Source organism: Agelaius tricolor, unplaced genomic scaffold (assembly GCF_023055355.1).
Source record: "Agelaius tricolor isolate 1412-34295 unplaced genomic scaffold, bAgeTri1.0.p SCAF_18, whole genome shotgun sequence".
Classification (NCBI taxonomy): Eukaryota; Metazoa; Chordata; class Aves; order Passeriformes; family Icteridae; genus Agelaius; species Agelaius tricolor.
Window position 1 is genome coordinate 3,421,428 of NW_027269278.1, and position 22,890 is coordinate 3,444,317.

Genomic DNA, 22,890 nt, shown 5'->3' on the forward strand with positions numbered 1-22,890 from the left:
AGTGTGCAGGAAACATGAAAATCCTCTCAATAATTAAATTCAATTAATTGTTTTACAGCTGCTCAGCAAATACTATGAGGTTCAGGTGGGGAGATGCAGTGCTGGGATTCCACAGGGTTTGGATGGAGCAAGTAAGAAATTGTGGTGTGTGCAGCACCTGGTTTGTGTTGGAGAGGAAAATTATTTACAAAGCAGAAATGTCGGGTCCGGCTGTCTGTCTCTGCCCCGACATGGGTAGGGTGGTTCTTGGGTGGCACGCGATTCAAAGGACGAGTCTGGACTCTTCAGCTTTTCAATCTTCAGGTTGTTTATTATTTCTTATCTACAAAATTTTCTGTCTGCCCAACAGAGGTCTGATCTGCAAGCAGTCACAGGCACTCTCTGACCACCCACGGGGCGGTCATGTCTTTTTATACTAAAATCTACATACACAATATTTACCTTTATTTCCCAATGCTTTTCACCCATGTTAGCAAGTGCACCTTCACCATAAACCAATCTCCAAGTGCCAACATCATCACAGGAGATGGAGGACAAGAAGAAGAAAGAAGAAGGACGAGACACGCCCTGATCCCTCCATCTTGTCTCCATAACCCCCCTGTACCAAAAACCTTAAAGTCTATATCTCACCCTCTAAATGTGTCCCTTTTACACCTTTTACACTAAAGTGATTCTCTTGTCTTCAAACTCTTGTTACTTCTGTGGATGGATCAAAATCAAGCCACCAAACACTCTTGGCAACATTCCAGGATTTTCGAGACCCCCAAGGGTTCTCCTGGCATCTCTGGACATCGGGAACGATGTGCTGAGATCCCACACAGAAACATTGCAAAATGGCTTTGGTGGAGACCTGTGGGACAATGTGCAGGGAGCACAGCCTGTGGGACAGTGTGTACAGAGCACAGCCTGTGGGACAGTGAGCACAGAGCACAGCCTGTGGGACAGTGTGAAAGGAGCACAGCCTGTGGGACAGTGAGCAGAGCACAGCCTGTGGGACAGCGTGCAGGGAGCACAGCCTGTGGGACAGTGTGTACAGAGCACAGCCTGTGGGACAGTGCACAGAGCACAGCCTGTGGGACAGTGTGCAGGGAGCACAGCCTGTGGGACAGTGTGTAAGGAGCACAGCCTGTGGGACAGTGTGCACAGAGCACAGCCTGTGGGACAGTGAGCACAGAGCACAGCCTGTGGGACAGTGTGCACAGAGCACAGCCTGTGGGACAGTGAGCACAGCACAGCCTGTGGGACAGTGTGCACAGAGCACAGCCTGTGGGACAGTGTGTAAGGAGCACAGCCTGTGGGACAGTGAGCACAGAGCACAGCCTGTGGGACAGTGTGCACAGAGCACAGCCTGTGGGACAGTGTGAAAGGAGCACAGCCTGTGGGACAGTGTGCACAGAGCACAGCCTGTGGGACAGTGTGCAGGGAGCACAGCCTGTGGGACAGTGTGCACAGAGCACAGCCTGTGGGACAGTGTGAAAGGAGCACAGCCTGTGGGACAGTGTGCAGGGAGCACAGCCTGTGGGACAGTGTGTACAGAGCACAGCCTGTGGGACAGTGTGCACAGAGCACAGCCTGTGGGACAGTGTGAAAGGAGCACAGCCTGTGGGACAGTGTGCAGGGAGCACAGCCTGTGGGACAGTGTGTACAGAGCACAGCCTGTGGGACAGTGCACAGAGCACAGCCTGTGGGACAGTGTGCAGGGAGCACAGCCTGTGGGACAGTGTGTACAGAGCACAGCCTGTGGGACAGTGCACAGAGCACAGCCTGTGGGACAGTGTGCAGGGAGCACAGCCTGTGGGACAGTGTGCAGGGAGCACAGCCTGTGGGACAGTGTGCAGGGAGCACAGCCTGTGGGACAGTGTGCAGGGAGCACAGCCTGTGGGACAGTGTGCACAGAGCACAGCCTGTGGGACAGTGCACAGAGCACAGCCTGTGGGACAGTGTGCACAGAGCACAGCCTGTGGGACAGTGTGAAAGGAGCACAGCCTGTGGGACAGTGTGCAGGGAGCACAGCCTGTGGGACAGTGTGTACAGAGCACAGCCTGTGGGACAGTGCACAGAGCACAGCCTGTGGGACAGTGTGCAGGGAGCACAGCAGCCACAGAGCCTTGTTCTGGGGAAAGGAGTGCATGGGGCTGGGAAGGAAAGAGGCTCTGGCCCCTGTCAGAGAGGGTTAATTCTGCATCTCAGCATGAAGGGCCTGACAGCAAATGGCATCATAAAACAGCTGCCTTAATAAGACAGAATAAACAGAAGGATCTCTAATGGCTTGAGGAACCAAAAAGGAAGAACTTCTCTCCAGGGAAGGGATATGTGCAGCACTGGGGAAAATCCATCCTGGGTCCACCCCACGCTGCACAAATGCAGAGTGCTCTGCATCTGAAGGGGCAGGAGGCTTACTTGTCCTTGATATTTCTCTTTTTACTCTGCCTTGTTTAAACAGATATTTTATGAAGCCTTTTGCTGTTGGGCATTTCTCACTGGAGAGAACTGGAGAGACCCCCATACCACCTCCTTCCCCACCCAGTCCAGGGAGTGTCCCCAAGGAAATGGGTGTGCTTGTTGGGGGACTAGGGACACACTGCTCCCCTCAGAGCAGAGCCAAGGCTGCTGCTGCCTCCCTGGCCATGCCCAGCCTGGGGAAACAAGAGGGTTGTGCCAGACCCCTGCTCTGAAGTGCCTCACTCAGGTCCCCACTGCTTCCCTGCATGAAGAAGCAGTGACTCCTGGAAGGGAACAGCAGTGCTGTGTGTTGTGTCATGGGCAGCCAGCATTACCCCACGAGCTGGGGGCTCAGAAACAGCCATGCCAGACTGGGTAGAGCTCACATATCCCAGAGTCTCAGGGTCCTGGCAGGGGCAGTGGGACGGGAGCCCTGGGATGCTCCTGGCTGGTGCCTGCTTGCACCATGACTGTTGTTAGCACTGGGTCAGGGTGACCACTGGGCTCAGCTTCATCAACCCCAGACAATGAAGGACCCCTGTGCCCATGCTGTGTGCTCTCCTGGGGGTACACCACCTCCTGGGGAGGAAAGACCACCTGGCTATTCACCCTCAGCCTCCCAAGCTGCTCTATCGGGCCCCTGCCCTGTGTGACATGCCCCACCGAGGGGACTTTGGCTCTGTCACCTTTGTACCTGCCCTCCAGGTAGTTTTTAGCCATTAACTCAGCCCTAAACTTCCTCTCTGACAGACTAACCAAGACCACCTCCCATCATCCCTCCTTTTAGTGCCCCTGTCCCCACCCCAATGAGTCTGTGTGTGTGATCCAGCCTTCAGGAGAGGGGACAGAGGCAGGAGCAGCACCCCTGGGGCCCCCTGGGGCAGGTAAGGCAGGTGATGTCAGTGCCCCCTCACTCCTGCAGCAAGCAGAGCCTCCCACTGAAGCCTCTGTCTTGTCAGAGCTGGCCTGGCATCCTTCCTCTCAGGGTCTCTGCTGCTCACAGTGACCCCCAGATGTGTCAGAAAGTCTCTTTTCCCACCCAGCGCTCAATGAAGGAGTCAGAACTCTTCATTTCTCGTTCTCAAGGTTGTTCATTGTTCCTTATCTATAAAATTCTTTCTCCTGTCCAGCCGAGATCCTCTCAGCAGGTCAGACAGAGGCACTCTGCCTGCCCCCAGGGCAGTGTTATCTTTTTATACTAAAAACTACCTGTACAATATTTACAATTCCTTTCCAATACCTATCACCTATGTTAGACATTGAGCTTCTACTCTAAACCAATCCAAAAGTGCCAACATCACCCAGAAGATGGAGGCCAAGAAGAAGAAGAAGAAGGAGAAAGGCTGGACATGCCCAGATTCCTCCATCTTGCCCCCTGAACCCCCATTCTAAAAACCCCAAAAAATCTATTTTTCACCCCATGATAAATTCACTATAATTCTATTTAAACTGTCATGGCTTGCAGATCTTCATCTAAGGTGGGTAAATTGCTCCATGGGTCACAATCAAAACCACAACTGTCTTGGGCTCTATGCCAGGGTCTCTGAGCCCCCTGGCAGGGGTCTTGGCACTCCAGGACAGCCAGAGGGATGTCCTGAGTTCTGACACTTCCCAGGGGATAGATTTTGGGTGAGGAAATCCAAATTGCTGTTAATCTCAGGGTTAATCTCAGTGCAGATGCACGTGGTGCTGCCTGTGTCCTGAGCTCCAGGCAGGATGTGCTCAGCAAAGGGCTGAGGAGGGAAAGCCTGGGAAGGCAGCGTGGCCTTGGGTGCTTGGGAGAGTCTGGAGGTGCCCAGGAGGGAGGATCCAGCACGTGCACGTGTGTGCCCACGGATCACACAGGGAGATGCAGCAGATGAGCTGCCTCGCTTGATTTGTAACCTCCCACTGCTGTTGCACAGGCTTTGCAAGGAGGAGAAGGAGCTGAAAATGGAGCTGAAAATGGAAACTTGAGGCTCAGATGCTTGGAGAGGCTCAGGAGCCCGACTGAACCCATCACTCCCCAGGGAAGCAGGAGCTTCTGCTCCTCCTGGGCCCTGTGTCTTGCTCTCATGCTCGGCACAGAGTGAGACATTCATGCTCCACCTTGGAGCAAAAGTCATTTTCATAACTTATTGAGGAAAGGAGACATAAAGACACAATTTAATTGCAAACCACAAGACTCCAGTGTAAGATGAAGCGAGGAAAGAATAAGGGAGGAAAAGGAAAAACAACTTGGTCTTATTTTTTAATTTGCACCCTTTAGCTGGCTGAAGGAGAGCTGGGTGAGGACATGGCAGTGCCCTGGTGTTCCCTGGAGGGTGGGATCCAGCATTCAGCCTCTGGCTACCTGAAAGCTGCTTTGGACAGTCCCAGTGGCTGCAGGATGAGAGCCTGGTGTGCAGGGAGCCTTGGACACCTGTCCTGTGGATTTCCTGCCTGGATTCAGCACCTGCTGCCCTGGGTGTTTCTTTTGGAGAGTGCAGGATGTTCTTGGAGAGTGCATGGTAACAGGAGAGCACAAGGAGAGCAAACAGGGCTCCTTTTCAGCCCCTCACATGCAGCAGCCTGGAACAGCCTACCCCTGGCCTCATCCCAGCTCTCCTTGCAAAGGGCAGGATGGAAAGGTGAGGGATGAGGCTCCAGAACCCCTTCAATCCCCCTGGCTTCTTGCTGAAACTGCTAATTAAAGAGCCCATTTCACCAAACGATTTTTTTCTGATGTGAAAACTTTTCCATAAGGAGCTAGTCCTGAATCCACCAACTCATTTCACATTTATTTTAAATCTCAGCTTTATATTGTGTAGTTTCCTCCAGGGCTTGATTATCTTCTCAGTAAAAGCTCTGTTGTTCTGGTTTGTGGGACCTATATTTAGCCTTGCCCTAAGGTCTGTGCACCTCTCAGTACAGGGCTCAGATGCTGCCACCTGAGCTCCTGGGCTTTCCTATTTATTTGGATCTATTAAACAAGTTACCATTTCTGTAATATCAAGGGCATTTTCCAGCCACAGGCTGCCTACAGGCAGTGACTTGTTGCTGCAGAAATGGTCTCCTGGATCTCAGAAGTAATTTGGAGAGGGTCTCTTGTCTAACAATGGCAAATTATATTTAAACAGGAAATCAAGGGCAAAGCCAAAGAGCCTTGTCCCTCTCTCCTGTTGTGATGGTACCTCAAGTCCTCATTCCCCATGTTTCCTACACATGTAATAAGGCATACACCCACTCAGCATATTTTTACATAAAAATACACAAAACAGGCAAAAGTGGGAGGGGACTTTGCCTATGAAGGGAATTCAGAAGTGCACAGACATACCTGCTGCCCTGGTATGGCTGCAATTGTTATTTGATACACAGGGGGGTGTAAGGAGGTTGTGTGGAGAGAAGGGAGAGAGTGAAACATCCGAGTGGCTGGCAGTGAAATCCAGTCCAGGGAGAATCTCTGGGATGGAGGGGTCTCTCAGGCTGGGATGCACCATCCTGTGGGGAGCATTGCTCCCGCTGGTGCCATTTTTCACCCTGGCACCTTTCTGGTGACACATCTCAGCGCCTGGGCACCGCTGTCCTTCTGGGGACACGAAAAGCTGCCTGGATAATCATCAGCCAGCGTCCACCTCTGCCAGCAGCACCAGAGGAACCCTCTGGCTCTGGGCAGTGGTGCCCTGCAGAGGCTCCTCCACCCTGAGAGATGCCCTGCAGGAGCTGGAGCTGCTGTGGATGTGTTGGATGCAGCTGGCAGTATCCAAGGAACGAGTGTGCGAGCCAAGGCACGCGACAGGAATGATCCACGGGCAAAACCCGGCTGCTGGAACATCTGAGTGGAAGGCTGGGAGGAAAAAGGGAAGGCTGAATTGTTTATGGTTTGTTTTTCATTCATCATTCCTGCTTGTGTGGGTGGACAAGGAGTGAATGAGTTTCTCGGGGAGGGCAGCAAATAAAAGAGGCACACATTTCCTTGAAGGATGAGTAGATTTTTTTTTCCTTCCTGCTGCCTAGGTGAATATGTCACAAAGGGGCTGGAGGGAACCCTAACAGCTTCTCTCCCAGGTGGAGGAAACCACTTGCTCTTGATTGTTTCCCTTTGATCACCATGTGCCAAGAGATAAAAGGATTGTTTTGGGGTGAGTTTCATCATAATAAAGTCTTGCTTTTTCTCCCTACAGCAAATGTTCTCAACTTTTCTTTGGACTGTTGAGCATCTCATGGGATTACAGTGGGTCAATGCTCTCCCAGCTGAGGGAAGGCTGGATCAGGCCTCTGTGCCAGGATGGTCCATTTCTGGGAGAGACAGCACTGGTGCCTACAGCTACAACCCTCAGTTCTGCCTTACCCTGCTCTGGAAGTTGACATTAACAGGCAGGAGATATGTAGATGTAGATGATTTTTAAGGTTTCTTCCAGTCTGAGCCATTCTCTGATTCTGTGGTTGGTCAATGTCCAGGTTGGAGTCTCAGACTGAGTGTTGGGCTTTGCTTTTTCCACATAATTCCCGTGTTCATAATTTATCACCTGCTTTTCTCATTTCACCTGGGGCTGTGGTGGTGTCCCCCTGGTGCCAGGAGTCTGGTGTGTGCTGGGGAAGGGCTGGCTCCTGCCCCACGTGATGCTCTCCATGGGTATCCCCATACTGAACAAGCCAAATCCTGGCAGAGAATACATGGGGATGGGATAACCTGGTTGCAATGGCTTTGTTGGCATTTGTGGGGCTTTTGTGAGACACCTGATTGTTGCAGGGAAGGAATGTCCCATAGGGAGGAAAAGCAACATTCCCTTGGCTGGGGTATGGGTAGTGTCTCCTGTATTTGCTATCTTCACACCTGCAGGGAGCCAGGATAGAGCTGGTGCTGGGAAGGGCTGGGGGAGCTGGGGGCACCCTTGCAATGCATGCATGGTTCTGAGGCTGGCCTGAAATGGGCCAGAGCTTAGCACAGCCCCGTGCTGGAAAACACCAGGGAATGGCTGGACCTGTCCTAGGCTGGATAGCAGGGAAAGGTTCCTCCCCCAGAGGGTGCTGGCACTGCCCAGGCTGCCCAGGGAATGGGCACAGCCCCGAGGCTGCCAGAGCTCCAGGAGCCTTTGGAAATGCTCTCAGGCACAGGGTGGGATTGTTGGGATGTCCTGTGCAGAGCCAGGTGTTGGAGTCAATGCCTCCCCTTCCAGCTCAGCACGTTCTGTGACTCTGTGCTCTGTTCCTCCTTACACCAAAAGCCCCACGTGGGGTTTGCAGGAGCACACCTTCAACTCTCACAGAGGAGGCTGAGCATCTGCAACCTGTGGAGGATGCTGAAGGACAGCCTGCCTGCCTGTGCTGCTGGAGGTCAACAGCTGTCCTTGCAGAAGAGCTGCAGGGCTGCCTGAGGAAGGGAGGGACACTGGGACACTGCCCTGTGCACCAGGCAGGGCTCTGTGCCAGGAGCTCCCTTGGCAGAGGCCAAGAGAGACCTGAGAGGTGCTTTGTATTCAGGCATCTCTGGGAAATTGCAGGAACAAAATTAAAGGAGGTAAAAGAAAAATCAGCCCCCACAGCACTTGCCTGAGGAATGAAAACCTCTGATGGTGCTGCTGAGCTCTGGGGTCCTCCAGACAGGGTGGGATCCAGGCTGAGCTCAGATTCTCCTTCTCTCTGCCAGGATGGCAAATATGATGGGTTTTCACAGCAAGGAGTGAGGGGAGAGATGGGCTTTAAAGCAGACCACAGATCTCCTGGGTTCCCTGCCAACAGTTCCCCTCAACTGAAGGAAAATATTTTTAAAATTGTTTATTTAGGCTTCATTCTCTCGAAGTCAGTGTTCAGGTTGCTCTGGTAACTGCACCAAGGACCTTGCTTTATTTATTTCATATGTCAAAATGCCCAAGGACCTATAGAAAATAATGATTTTCCGTTTATATGGGAAGAACAGCATAAAGGGGGGAGAGGGATTTAGTCCTAAAGCATTTCTGAAATGATAAGAGAAAAGCAAGTGTCTCAAGTGATGAAAACCAGGTGACTTCTCAAGAGTTAGACTGAACAACAGGAAAAATACTGCTAAAAGAAGATGTGACCAGTGCCCCTTTTTGAGGCTGAGTGTTCTGGACTTCAAAATGCCTCAGAGACAAAAAAACCCCCCTCATTTTTCAAAATTACCCCAGAGGCCTCACAGTTATCTTGCACTGAAATTCTCAGTGGGAGAACTGCTGTGGTCTTGCTGGGATTTCAGCCTGCAAACCAGACAAGGATTAGCAACTCAGCTGCCTGGGCATGAAAGTGCCCTTTCTGCTGAGGGCAGGGTAGAGCAGGCGAGCTCCAGATCAAGTTATGCTATCGGGTATCTCCTTCCTTTTCAGGCAGAGCCTCAGTTGCTGTCTGAGCAAAATGATAGGGAAAGGGGAAATTCCACAGAGATTTATGTCAAAAGATGAGAGAAGTCAGGTGGTTTCCCTGCTCCTCCGAGCAGCTTCCTGAATTTGAAATACTGCTCTTCCCTCTGCCGTGGGAAACACTTCTGGTCCCTTCTACCTCCCCCTGCATTTCTCTGCAGTTGGGCACGGTCACCAATCAGGGGAAACGAGAAAGCCTTCAGAAACATCTGAGACCAAAAATCCACAGAAAATCACGCTTAGCGAGGGGAAATGTGTGCAAGGAGTAAACGGTCCCTGAGCCCTGCTGTGTGCGCGCTGCGGGGCTCCCGGCGCACCACGGCCCCGCAATGGTAGCGCTGCTCTGAGAGCGCTCCCAGAGAGGGAAGAGCCGCGCTCCGGGCTGGCAGCAGGAGCTGCAGAGCCCCGGGTGCGTGTGCGGGGGCTGTGCCCTCGTGTGCCAGCGGTGGGACAGCGCTGCCTGCCGCCCCCAGCCGGGCAAACACCGGAGAGGCTGCGCCCCATGCCTGGGCTGGGCTGGGCACGGCGGCTCTGCTCCCTTCCCGTTTTTCCTGATGGCTCTGGCTGCGCTATGGTAAATGGAAAGCAAATCCTGATCCTGCCATCTGTGCTCCTTTGCTCTCATTGATGGGCTCAAAGACCCAGCTCTTGTCATCTCTTGAGGTTCGCTGGGGGGTTTCCCTGGAGCTCTAAAGGCTCTGGGGCCATTGCAGTCTGTGCCCAGAGCCATCGCCCTCCCGCCTCCAGGTCACCTCCGTGGGATGGGACTATGGCCGCTCCCCTTCAACGCGGAATCCAGTGCAACAACAAGCACCACAAAATCCCCTGCTGCTGCTAACCGAGCATCTCAGCTCCCTCCCGCACTGCCTGGGCAAGCGAGGCTTTGGGAGCGCAGATGCTTCAGGATCAGCCTCGAAAATAAACCCAAACAAGCACCTTTTGGAGCTTAAAGCGACTCCTCCTGGAAGCCACTGCAGGGAAAAGCATTTGTTTATTAACGAGAGGCAGCCGGAACAGGGCATGCATGAAAGGCGGCTTTGTCTCGCCGGCCACTGCGCGTTCCGTTTGTCTCTATGTTAATGCCTTTCCTTCAGGTGTGCAGGGAATCTCGGGCACAAATCTCCCAGCTCCATAAAACCATCGGGCAAAGAGGAATCCCCGGCTCGCGGGCCCTGCGCATCGCGGAACCCCCGTGTCACCTGCAGCCGCCCCCAAACGAGCACATCTTTGGTTTGCTCTGCGGGGAAAAGGGGGGTTCTGCGAACGCCTGGGGGCCTGCCGAGGGGCCGGCTCCATGGCCGGGGGGAGGGAACGCGGGCTGCCTCCATCGCCGAGGACCCCCAGGGACGCGGGGATCCCCGCCGCAGCGGTCATCCCCGGGGGGGAGTCCCCGGGCAGGGAATCACCTTTCCGGGGGGGTGCGGGCTCAGCATCCCGGGGGCAGGGGCGGCTTTGGAGCATCCCGCCTCCTCCCCGCTCCGCGCCAGTGCCCGTGCCCGTGTCTGTGCCGGTGCCGTGCCGCGGCCGCGCCGCGCCAGGCCGTGCCGGTGCCGTGCCCTGCCGTGCCGCTCCGTGCCGGTGCCGTGCCGTGCCGTGCCGTGCCGTGCCGTGCCGTGCCGTGCCGTGCCGTGCCGTGCCGCCCCGCGTCGCGCCGCTCCGCTCCGCCCCGCCGCGCCCGCCGCGCCGCAGCCCCGCAGCCCGGCCCCGCAGCCCGGCCGCCGCCGCAGGGCCGGCGGGCAGCGAGCGGCAGCCGGCGGCATGAGGCGCGACCCGGCGCCCGGCTTCTCCATGCTGCTCTTCGGCGTCTCCCTCGCCTGCTACTCGCCCAGCCTCAAGTCGGTGCAGGACCAGGCGTACACGGCGGCGGTGGTGCTGGAGGGCAAGGTGCAGTCCGTGGGCCCCCCCGCCGGCGGCAATGACAGCCGCGGCGCCGGGCCCGCCGGGGGTGTCCTGGTCAAGGTGCTCGACCTGTGGCCCCTCAACAGCGGGGGGCTGCAGCGGGAGCAGCTCATCAACGTGGGCTCCAAGGCGCCCTGCTTCAAAGTGAAGCGCAACCACCGCTACATCTTCTTCCTGGAGCCCACCGAGGAGCCGCTCGTCTTCCGCACCGCCTTCGCTCCGCTCGACACCAGCGCCAAGAACCTCAAGCGGGACGTGGCGCGGATCCTCTGCGCCGACTGCGGTACGGGCCGCGCCGCGGCGGCGGGGGGCGGCGGGGGGCGATGGCGGAGCGGCGGCGGGGGGCGATGGCGGAGCGGCGGCGGGGAGCGCTGGCCCGCGTCCCGAGCAGCCGCGGGGCGACAGGTCCGTACCGCTCGGACCTGCGGGGGACAGGTGCCCGGCGATCGCCCCCCCACTTCAGCCCCGGTGGGCCCCGGGAGCCGCGCCTGCACCGGGGGAGATGCGATGCGATGCGATGCGATGCGATGCGATGCGATGCGATGCGATGCGATGCGATGCGATGCGCTCCGCGCGGCCCGGCCGCCGCAGCCGCGCTGCCCCCATCCCCCGGGCCCGGGGCTCCTCGCTCGCCCCGCTCAAGGTCCCGCAGCCCCGGCCCGGCGCCGCGCCAGCAGCGCAGCCCCGGGCCCGGTGCGGGGAGTGCCCGCAGCCCGCGGCCGCCCGGCGCTCGGCGGTGCCGCGCGGGAGCCCCCGGTGTGAGCGCGGTCCCGGTGCCTCTCCCCTCGGGGGTCTCGGCTGTTTTGGCCCTGCCGGGAGAGCCGCCGGCCTGCGGGGGCTCCCGTGGCTCCGGCCGCGACCCCCGCCCCGGGCGCGTTCCCTGCTGCCGAGGAGGGGGCCGGGCCCGGGATGCGGGGCTGGGACAGGGGCAGCGCTCCAGGTGTGCCCTAAGAGCCGGGAAGTTTTGCGTCTCCCAAAATAACGGCCTCGCGGGGGGGAAGTTGGTTTTTCTTTTGTTCGTTCCGCGCATTCGGTGTCTCCGATCACGGCTCTCGTGCGGTGGCTGGTGCTGTTCTTCCAGCACCTCTGGAAACGCGGTTATGAAATGACTTCAACGGGAAGTGCCCGCCGGAGCGTCCCTGCTTTTGTTCCTGGGTTTTCCTTGCTGTCCTCTGGCAGGTGAACACCTGCGAAGGGCTGGGCGGTGGGGACCGGGCGAGGACAATGCCTGCATTTTCCCAGGGTTTGGATCGGAGCTGACAAAAATGCACGGCTGGCCCTTCATCCAGCCTGAATGCTGGATACTGTGTCACAAAATCTGGAGAAGGATGGTGTTAACCCGGAGAGCTCTGAGTGCCGTACCCTCAGCAGGGGTTTGGAATCCTCGTGCTTGCTGTGTTACGAGGATACACAGGGTGTAGCTCCAGGGAATCCAGGCTCCCCATTCAATGTCAGTATACTGCATCCTCATCAGGCTAATTGGCCTTTTGCCTCATTAAAAGCAAGGTACTTTGTCAAGTTATACTTAGCTCTGTAATGACCATATGTGTACTGCTCCATGGTGGTTGCTGTTGTGGAATTAACTGGGTGTTTCTGGGGCAAATACTCTGCCATTTGGGACTGCTGACCCTGCATTGTGAAAGCCAGACCTGTCTCTTTTTTTAGTTATCCAAAAGATAAATTTAGAAGCTTGTGTTTCCTGGGAGAAAGGTGGAACCTTGCATATCATAATATGTTGTTGAGGAAAATGGGCTAGGACTGTGTGCAAGAAAACTAATTTGGGAGACACTAATTTCATGTGCATCTGTATATGGGCCATCGTGGACAGAGAGGATTTAGTGAAAGAGCTGTGGCAGAGAAGAGAGGAAAGTAAATGGGGGAATTTCTCAGGACTGTGGTCTCGCTCTCAGGGGAAAACACAGCAAAAGGTATGTGGCTTTTATTGTTTTTATTTTATTTTTTTTTAAATCAAAAAGGATTCTGAACTTGTGCATCTCTGAGCAGCAGGGTTTGACTTGAAGGGGAATGGAGGCTGCTCCGTGGCATCCTGGCTCAGGCCCAAAGCGTTAACGTGTGGGCTGATGTAACAACAAGTTAGGGGTTGTCATTCTGTCGTGACACCTCCTTGGAGCTGATGCTTTTGTTTCTGTGTGGCTCTGACGGGCTGATTCGGCTCCCTGGCTGAGGGACACTGGTGGGAGCCTCGTCTCAGCAGAGCTCGATGGCAGATTCCAAAGGAAAAATAAAATCTGGTGGTTGGGAAATGTCATAGCTGTGGTTTGGTTTGGTGATGAAGATGAAATGGGAGCCTCAGCTTGCTGAACTGGTGGTTCCCTGAGCACTTCATGCTCTTGGTCCAGCTGGGAGGTTACTTCTGAAGGTGACTTTTCTGGCAGGAAAGTCTGATTTGTAGCACCCGAGCTGCTGGAAAGGTGTGGGAACTGGGAACCCACGGTTTGCCTTCCTGCTCTGTGGTTTGTGCTGGAAGGGGAGATCCAAAAGGGTGCAGGGGTATTTCCCATTCTTGCTGCTCATGGGGGTGGTGAGAACTCCAGAGCTGGCAGGGGGTGAATGTCCAGGCACGAGGAGCACTCTGAGGGACAGCTGGGCTGCAGCTGTGTGAGGGATGTTACAGAGCTGGGGCACAGATGCTGGGGTCACTTTGGTGTGGGAAGGCAGGACCCTGTGGCTCTGATCACTCCAATCTCCCCACTCCCAAAGATGGAGGCCTCACAGGACCATCTTCTCCCTGCTCTGGCTCTGTGCCTGGGTCTGTTTTCCAGTGATTCATCCCCTTCTCACTGGCTAAGATGCTGTGTGTCTCCTGCTCTTGCTGCATGCCGAGGTCTGGGATGCGATGCAGGACTAGACCTGTGATGGGAGCATCCATGTCCCTCTCCAAGGAGCAGCCTCTGCTGTTTGCACTTCTCACTTAAAGGAGAGAAAGTGGGTGCTGAGACTCTGCACGGGACCCAGACCCTCTCTGAGCAGAGGCAGGAGGACTGAGGTGAGAGAAGGATGGCCTGGGGTGTGGGGGACAGAACAGGAATGCCAGTCTGTGTGCCTGGTGTGTGTGGGGTCTGAGTTGAGCTGCTTCTTGTGTGCCCCCTGAGCAGGAATCCAGGGAGGGGATTCTCACTTTGGCCATCTCACTGCTGGGCAGGTTCTGAAGGCTGGAGCTTCCCCACCTGCAAACCCCAGAGAGGTGCAGGCTCTGCAGCTCTGCCCAGCCATGGTTTTCATCCCTCTGGCACACAGGGAGCAGCTGGTCCTGGGGCCTGGCATCCTGCAGGTCTCACCACCCACTTGTCCATCTTGAAACCTCTTTTGCACTGGAAGTATTATTGGTTTTTTTTTTCATGCTGTTATATAACGATTCCTGTTATTGCTTCTCCTCCTGTCTCTTTCCTTTGTATCTTCTAGCTCCTTAATTTTGGATGGTCTCATATCTCCTTTGTGCCTACACACACAAGGAGGAGGAAATAGGTGCAAGACACAGTGCTGGCTCTCACTGGTGAAGGAGCTGGTGGCATTATCCCCACTGGAACAACTCCTGATCTGAATCCAGAAAGGGGCTTGTGGCCCTCGTCCTCCTGGCCTTTAGGGGTACCTTGTGTCAGCATCTGCTTCCCACTCTGCATGAGTCCCCTCTACCTCTGTGAAACATTGATGTGCAGATATTTTGCGCACAGGAGAGTGGGGATTTAACCTGTCCAGGCTCTCTGCTTTCCCAGAGGAACAAATATCTCCCTGCCTCCATATGCAGCGAGTTGCAAAGTAGCTTTAATTACAGCTTGTATGTCTCCTGAAGCACCTCACCGAAAACGCTGCTGAGCTCCAGGATGAGCTCTGCCACTCGCCTGTAGGATTAGCTAGCTTAGCCTGGGCAGGTAATCTGGTGGTGGCAGATCCCTGGGAGGATTTGCAGGCAGAGGACCTGTTGTTGTAGCTGGTACTTCTTGTGAGATGAGGTATTCATTTTATTTTATTTCCAGTCCGAAGGTGTCTTTGTCCCAGTGGGAATCAGGAATGTGCTGGGGCTGTGGCATTGGCCTCAGTGGCCACATAATGCTGGGAGCTGTTTATCCTGGAGCCAGGTTGGTTAGAGCTGCCCTGTGAGGGGAGGAGGGAGGCTGGATTTTGAAGTGCCCGCTGGAAAATACAGCCCTCTGGATTACAGTGTAGGTGTTGCTGCCTGAAATAGCACTGGCAACTTTGGACCAGCAGCTCATGCAAAAATATCCCTCTTCACTATCCTGCAGATCATTGGAAGCCAGGCAGGCACAGGGGAGGGGTGTGGGTGGGCTCCAGCCGCTGGTGATGGTACTCTGCCTTCATCCCAGGACAGCTGTGGAGCACAGAGCAGTAAAGCTGGATTATCTCACACACCACCTTGCTAATTAGAGCAGTCTGAAGCTGTTTCTCACCACCTTCAGAAAATCACACTTCTTTGGGTTTGCAGAAGAGCAAAAACTTGCTTCCTTCTTGCCTTGAGTTTCTGCAGATGGGGAATGGTCACTGTGCTGCAGACAGCTGTGACCTCTCACAAGGATGGCACAGTTCTGGGTGCTCTCTTAAATCCTCTCACACAGGATTTGGTCTGGAGTGGACCTGGGGTGGCTGGGTCCTCGTGGCCAGGTCAGCTCCTTGTCTCCCAGATGAGCCATCCAGGAACTGGCAACTGGAACTTTGCTCTGCCAAAGCTGCAGGTCCAAGTGACTTCAGTGGTGCCTGACACTAGAGAATTTTTCCCCTCCCAGACATGTGCCATGTGTGGAGCAAAGCCTGGCTAGCTTCTCAGTCCCCCTTTCAGAAATGTTTGACTAAATAAAGCATCTCCCCAAGGATCTCCATGAGTAAGATGAGACTAAAACAGCTCCTGAGTGATCCCAGCAGTGCTGATTTCTCTATCTGGGGCTGCTCCGTGCCCAGCCCAGGCCCCAGCTGCTGCTTGGTGGCTCTTTGTGCTCCACCAGCTGACAGCCCTTAGAGATGGGCCCTGAGGCAGAACGCCCTTTCTAAATCACAGGCGACACCTTGACTTGGGTTTGGATCTGGATCAGAAACTGGTGCATGCTTGGGAGCACAGAGGCAATAAACTGCATCCCCAGGCAAAAAGGGAGCCATGCTCTGCCACAGCTGAGCTCCCTGCTTCGTTTGGGCTGTGTGAGATGCACCATGGGCACCAGGGCCTGGAGCCTTCCAGAAACTGGCACACCCCAAAATCTGCTGCAAAGTGCCACAAGGGATGGGTTTTGGTGCCGTGCTGCTGGGCTGAGGGTGCCTCTCCCAGCAGACTGGAGGGGGTGCATGTGACACGGCTCCTATGCAGAGCAGCTGCTCCTTTGCCAGGTTTGGGGCACTGCATGCTGCTGCTGGAGCCGCCTCATCTCCATTCCCCTCCTGAGTCAATGTGTGACGCTGCTGAGTGGAAATGAGAGCTGGGCCGGCCCTGGCACAGCACCTGGGTTGCTGCAGGTCAGCTGTGCTGGCCCAGGGCAGGTGAGGGTGCAGATGCAGGGAGAAACACGGAGCTGAGTGATGCGCTCGGCCAGGAGCGGCTCCGGGAGACCGATGGTGGGGGCAGCGGCTTTGGGAGGCTGCGAGCCCGTGGGCGACTCTGGTCGTCTGAGGAATTGTCACTGCAGAGGAGCCTGGTGACAAAGTGCTGGGAGGTGAGGAAGAGCCTCCGCTGAGCCGGGAGCTCCGGGGCTGTCTGGCAGCTCCTGTTGGTGCTCCCGTGCCCGCTCCGTGCCCGGTGCGAGCCCGGCCAGCACTGCCGGGAGCTGGGCTGGGGGCAGCAGGGCTGTCAGCACACCCTGCCTCTCTCTGCTGCTCAGAGGAGGCTGCCAGGATGCGAGATCCCCCCTCCCCAAGTGCTGGAGCGCCCCGTGGTGCCCAAAGGGCCGTTTGAAGGCGAAGGCGGTGCCCCACAAACCCAGTGAGGTTTCTCTGTGCTCTGAGCTGCTCTGTCCGGTGCAGATGGCTGTCACAGACATCTTTTATTAAAAATCCTTTCCTTAGGATTTTTCCTCCTGAGAAGCCTCAAGAACAAAATGTAAACAATGATTATCTGCTGCTGTGGAATGCAACAGGTAAATCTGTAATTAGTCTCATGTGGTTGTTTCTAATTAATGGCCAATCACAGTCAGCTGGCTCAGACTCTCTGTCCAAGCCACAAGCCTTTATCATTCTTTTTTTTCTATTCTTAGCCAGCCTTCTGATGAAATCCTTTCTTCTATTCTTTTAGTATAGTTTTAATATAATATATATCATAAAATAATAAATCAAGCCTTCTGAAACATGGAGTCAGATCCTCATCTCCTCCCTCATCCTCAGACCCCTGTGAACCCCGTCACAGATGGCAGAGGATGCCTGTCCTGTCCTCGGCAGGGGCTCAGTGGATGTGTGCAGCGAGGGGAGGCTCTGGAGGAAGCTCATCTCCCTGGAAACTTTGGCAGCCAGGCACCTGCTTGCCTGCTGGATTGGGTGTGCAGCAGTGGAACCCCAGCACCTCTCAGCACTCAGACCTCAGGAGAGGTCTGCCAACTGCCCAAAATTCTGGGGATAGAGTACTGAGCCTGCAAGGGTAGGCTAGAGATCAAAAGGAAGATGAATCACCGTGCTGCTCTTTCTCTGCTGAATGACCGTGCTCCCAGAGCTTGGCTGCTGCAGCTTGGGGCTGGGCTGTGTGCTGCAAGGGCTGGGCTGAAGGGCCAGTAAAAACTGCTCTTGTTGAATCCCCATGGTCCAGCTCTGCCCTGGATAAGACCCTGACCAGTCTGGAGGATGGAAAATATAAGGTACCCCAGAAGATTGGTCCTAGAGGGGAGCACATGATTTCCATCTTGAATGCTGTAGCTCAGGGACAAGGTTTCTCTGTCCACAGCAACTCTTCCTGGCCTGGACAGTCCTTGCATTCTCTTTGTTGCAGTGGTGGCCACAGTGGCTCTCTCTGGTCCCCCCACGTGCCCCACACCCATTGCCTGCAGCAGGACAGTGCCTTCCTTCCCTGGATTCCTGTCACTGTTTGCTGGCCTCAGGAGGGCAACTGAGTTCATCCTTGCAGGCTGTAGCATGTGTTCTGGTTTTGCAGGAATAACACCTCATCTTTGGTGACCTCCTGGGGCAGAGCTGGCTGCTGTTGTCTCTGGGCACAGCTCCTCTCTGCGATGGGACACGCGTGCCTGATGAGTAGGGATGTGCCACGCTTGTGACAGAGCACTCGGCTCCCACCGTGCTGCCCCCCTCTGTCTCCCTGTCCTGACATGAGGGAACTGTCCTTCCCCCTCCTGATGAAGGTGAGAACTCTGGGAAAGCCTTCCCAGTGGGCTCAGGTGCTGGAAATGAGCCTGTAGGATCTGCAGGTGAGAGCAGAGCCTCGGGGCTGATGGAAAGCAGATCTTGGATGTGATGGTTTTCTAGGGCAGGTCTAGATGGGCAGTGCTGTGCCTGATGGCTTGTGGAAAGGCTGAGGAGGATGGGAATGCTTTGCAGAGCCTGTGGAAGGACACACTGTACTACTTAGTGGCAGAGCTAGCCAGGTCCTGCCAGTGTGGGGTCGGAAGGCAGGTATTTGCATTCATTATCATCAATCACTGCTCCTCCACTCTCTCTAATGGCTCGGTAATGACCAAACGCTGCTCAGGAGCCTCTCGGTGGTCTCAGGGCAGGCAGATGGCTTGGCAGGAGGGTAGGGACTGGAATTAGGTCTGCTCTCTGGGCTGCCTCAAGGTTGGCAGCGATGCAGGAGCCCTGGCTGCTGCCCTGGCCGGAGCCTGTCCCCGCCGGACCCTGCTCCTGCTGCTCGGGTGGGCAGCCTGGGACAAAGCAAGGGGACATCAGCACCAGGCACAGCCTCTACTGCCAGCCCCAGGCACTGGGACGTGGCCTTTGCCATCACACAGAGCTGTGTGGGTGTGTGATTAGCAAAACGCTCATTAGCCCTGGCAGTGTGACAGAGAGCATGAGCCACAGGGCAGGATGCCTTGCTTGGGGTCAGATCTTCCACAGGGGTCCATGGGATGGTAGTGACAGCAAGGGGAGGAGGGAGTGCTCCTCAGCCTTTGGGTGTTCCCCTCCCACCTCTCCACTCTTCCTCAGCTGCCCTTCCATGTGTCGTGGTGCAGAGGAGAAAAGGAGTGTGAACGTGCTGGGCTCTCCCCATGGCTGCTCTCAGCCTGCAGCCAGGCTGGCCCGTGCTGGGAGTCCCGCTGAAGCCACCAGCATCCCTGGGAAGATCCTCTGCCAGTGGGGTCTCAGCCACCTTCTCCCTGGGTCTCTGCTGGGAGAAGGATCTGTCTCCCCATCCTGGCTGCCAGGCTGGCTCTGCCCCAGCCCTGGACTCTGTGGGGGGATCTGGGGAACCTCAGGGGCTCCTCTCATGGGGTGATGGGACACTCACTGCCTGCCTGAGCTGGTGGGATCTGGAGAACCTCAGGGACTCCTCTCATGGGGTGATGGGACACTCACTGCCTGCCTAGGCTGGAATGAAGCAGGAATTTCTGTCCTTGGGGGACCTGGCATGGACAGCTTTGAGGAGACCTGGAGACCCTTTCTTACAGCACTGGAGAGCCTGAATCCCACAGATACATCCCCGAATATGCAGAGCTGAGGCAGCAAGAAGGAGCTGGAGGAGTTTCCCTGCCAGGTCCTTCCTGCAGCTCCTGGCTTCTCTTGGCACTCTGTGAGTGCATGCAGAGTGTGTGCATCACCCATTCCAGCAGCAGCACTCTCAGCCCTGCTGATGGGCAAGCATCAAATGAGGGTTCCACACCCCAATGCTGCCCTGACCCTGAGAGCTCCCAGAAGATGCCTTGGTGTCAGTCAATGGGGCTGCAGTTGGGGTGGAGGTCTGGGGTACACCAGGGTTGCTCTTCTCTGGCACTTTCTGCCCAGGTTGGCGATTTCAGCTGGTTCTCCTGGTGTGGGGGACACAAGAGGCTGGATGGCTGGTGGTTTGTGGGGTGGCTGTCATTCTTCCTTGGACATTCAGGCACAACAGCAGCTGCAATTTCTGGCAAATGCTGCAGAACCCACAGGCCAGATGATGCCCAAGTAGGATTACAGGGAAGAATGGGAAAACCTAGTAGGGGTCAGGTATTCTGGTGGATTTGGGAGGCTCAGATGCAGCTGAGATTCGGGAGAGGGCCTTGAGGGTTTTGAACATGGGGTAGGATATAGCAGTAGATGTAGGATGGTTTGGATGGGAATTAGGATTTTTTTCTGTACTTACAAGAACTGGGGTGCTGATGGGAGGCAGCAGGCAGGGGGTCACCCAAAGGTCCTCTTGCACCCAGAGCCTCACTGCAGGGTGCTGTGGGGCACTGAGGGGAAGGACTGGGGGGTCTCTGAGGCCATGCCTGCATGTACAACAGGGTTGGGGTGCAGCTGCTGATTCTGCAGCTCCCCAAACACCTTGGTGCCAGAAGGGATGGGCTGCACTGGCTGAGGCTGGGTGAGCCCGTGCTGAGACAGTGCTGGGTGTTAGCCCCAGGAGAGGTGTGCTGTGACCAGTAACTCCTCTGATCTCCATCACCCAGACCATGAGAAGGAGCTTTGTGGCCCATTCCAGCGTGGGGATGTTCTGGGTGGGGGCTGCTCTCAGGGCAGGGGCTGCCCACACTCACTGCAGCCAGGGCTCTTTGGGTGGCTTTGTGCTCTGGAGGGAAGCAAGGCAGGCAAGCAGAATGTGCTTGGAGACTCGGTTCAGGTCCCATCTGTGCCACTGATCACAGGAAAGCTTCTCAGCATCCCCACACTGTGATTCCCTGCCTGACAAGCAGGAGGGAAGCTGCTTTGCATGCTCTTCTAGGAGCAGGCAGAAACTGGTGGTGTGCTGGGCTTCCAACAGTGTGTCAGCACCAGAAATCACCAGAAATGGAAACAAACCCCTCCCCTCCCTCCAGCACTGATCTCTGATGCACCTCATCCCCATCCATTGCCCAGGGTACAGGGCTGTCCCTCTGCCAGCTGCTGCCCTGGGGGCTGGCAGACCTGGCTATGAAGGAAGCAGAACCTGGAGGGGCTCTCTGTGCTCTTGGGGCATCTGAGTTGGTGTTTGGGGTTGGAGGGCTCCCCTTGTTCCTGAAAAGGGCCTGCAAGAGACCTGCAAAGCATCATCAGTCAGGGCAGCATTGGGGTGTGGAGCACTCATTTGATGCTTGCCCATCAGCAGGGCTGAGAGTGTTGCTGCTGGAATGGGTGATGCACACACTCTGCATGCACACACAGAGTGCCAAGAGAAGCCAGGAGCTGCAGAGTGCTGTCTCTCCTGGGTGGACACCTCGTTTCCCAGCCAAGCTCAGCTCCCAGCAGAGGTGTTGGATCCACAAGGACAGAAACTGGTGGTGCCCAGCCCTGCCTCTGATCTGCAGCAGCACTCTCCATCTGTGTGGGGAAGCTGTGACGTGTGAGGAGACGATTTCTGTCAGTCCATTGCTGGTGACATGCAGGCTTCTGGCAGCCAGGCTGCTTTCCTGGTGCTCAGCACAAGCTGGGAGTACCCATGGCAAGCAGGGATCCCCGAGGGCACTCGATGCTGTGTGATGGTGTGCAGAGAGGATTTCCCAGGCTGCTGGAGGGCTGAGCAGCTCTGTGGTGCTCTCTGTGGTGAGGCAGGCTGCTCTGCTGATGCCTGAGGACTTCCATAGTTGCTGCACAGAGCTGAGACATCAGGGGTGTGTTTTGTGGCTTGAAAGGACCCTCAGAGGTGCCAGCAGGACTCATTTCCCAGTCCTGTGGGGTGCCACGTGTCAGTGACACTTGGCAGGTGTGAAAAACGCCAATCACTTGTTTTTAAAATTGTAAAAGTTTAATAGTAATAAAAGGGTTATAAAAATAGTAATACAATTAGAATAATAATAATTTGGACAATTTGAATTAGGACAAGATGAGACAACAAATACAAAGAGTTACAGATGTCCGGGTACCTTTTTCTGGGCAGCACGAGCCTGAAAAAGGACCCACGTTAACAGAGGATTAACCCTTAAAAGCAACAGCCTGTTGCATATTCATACACCTCATCCATGATGCATAATTTCCATTCAAATACAAGATTCTGTCTGGTCATCGTCAGCTTCTTCCTCTGAATCCTGACAGTGCCTTGGAGGTGGGAAGAAGTTCATTTCTTCTGATAAGAGGGCAATAAATTCTTTTTCTCTGAAAGATTCAGGTGTCCTGTGGCTGCTATCTCACTGCAAGTCCTATCTTTAAAAAAGTATCCTACATAGCATCGTTTCTATTTTAACAATTTTTATAACCTAAAACTATATTTAACACAGTCCTTAAGAGAATTAATACAGCATTACTTTCTAACACAACACATATAATATTCATTTGAATATTTGCGAAATGCCAATCATAAAATACATGCATTTTTCACACAGGTGATCCAAAGCCATCCAGGTAGGGTTTTCTTCAGCAGGCTCTGCCCAGGGAGAGCACAGACAAGAGCACTGTCTGCCTGTGCTGAGCCAGCAAATCCCTCCTGCCTGGGCTGCAGACGGCTCCAGGCCTCCCCTTCCTTCCCAGGCACTGCAGGCTGGATCCCCTCCTGCTCTGTGGCGTCAGGGCAGGGGCAGGGAGCCCTGAGCTGTCACACCAGGGCAGCACAGGTGTGAGGAAGCAGAGGGAATCCTGCCTGCAGTGAGATACACCTGTGGGGAAAAGAGCTGAGTGTGCCAAGAACACACATGATGTCACTGCAGCCAGACAGGTAACAGGGATAAAATCACTGCAGGAAGGAGGCTCTGGATGTTTCTTTGAGCAAGGAGAGGAAATGCCTTCCTGTGGTGAAGTATGACAGGCAATGAGACCAGCAAATGTCATATTTAGGTGTTAAAGTATCCGGGAGAGGAGCTGGTAACTCCCAAACCATAAATACATGAAGAAGGTTCTGGCTTCAGAAGGGCCCACTGGAAGGTGCACTGGGAAGCTGTGACCTTTTGAAGCCTTCCTGCTGGGGTGGTGGCTGTGGTTTTCCCTCACTGGCTGATGCTGACACCTGCCTCTTGTCCATGCTGAATGTTGGCTGCTGCCAGCAGCAGCTCCTGGGGCTGGAGGTGGCTCCTCAAGCCCTGGTGCCGGGCAGCTCTGAGCTGGGCACAGGGGCCTGGTGCTCTCCTCTGCTCTGGGTGCTGTGTGTGCTCTGTGTAGGGTGGCATGTTGGGATCTCTTGCTTGTCAGAGTGACCCCGAGGTTGTTAAAAGTCTCT

The 22,890-nt window shown here is 55.3% G+C and overlaps 1 protein-coding gene across 4 annotated transcripts in view; it reads left to right on the top strand.

The window, feature by feature from the left end:
- The first annotated feature begins 10,216 nt into the window (after positions 1–10,216).
- The window catches only part of NRG2 (neuregulin 2), a 159,580-nt gene continuing 146,906 nt past the window's right edge, over positions 10,217–22,890 (top strand). For 3 of the 4 annotated variants that reach the window (XM_071443071.1, XM_071443069.1, XM_071443070.1), the window contains exon 1: positions 10,217–10,959. In XM_071443071.1, the coding sequence (XP_071299172.1) occupies positions 10,536–10,959 (424 nt within the window). In that variant the 5' untranslated portion in view covers positions 10,217–10,535. The remainder of the gene's footprint in view (positions 10,960–22,890) is intronic. The other variant, XM_071443068.1, reaches the window with a different exon arrangement.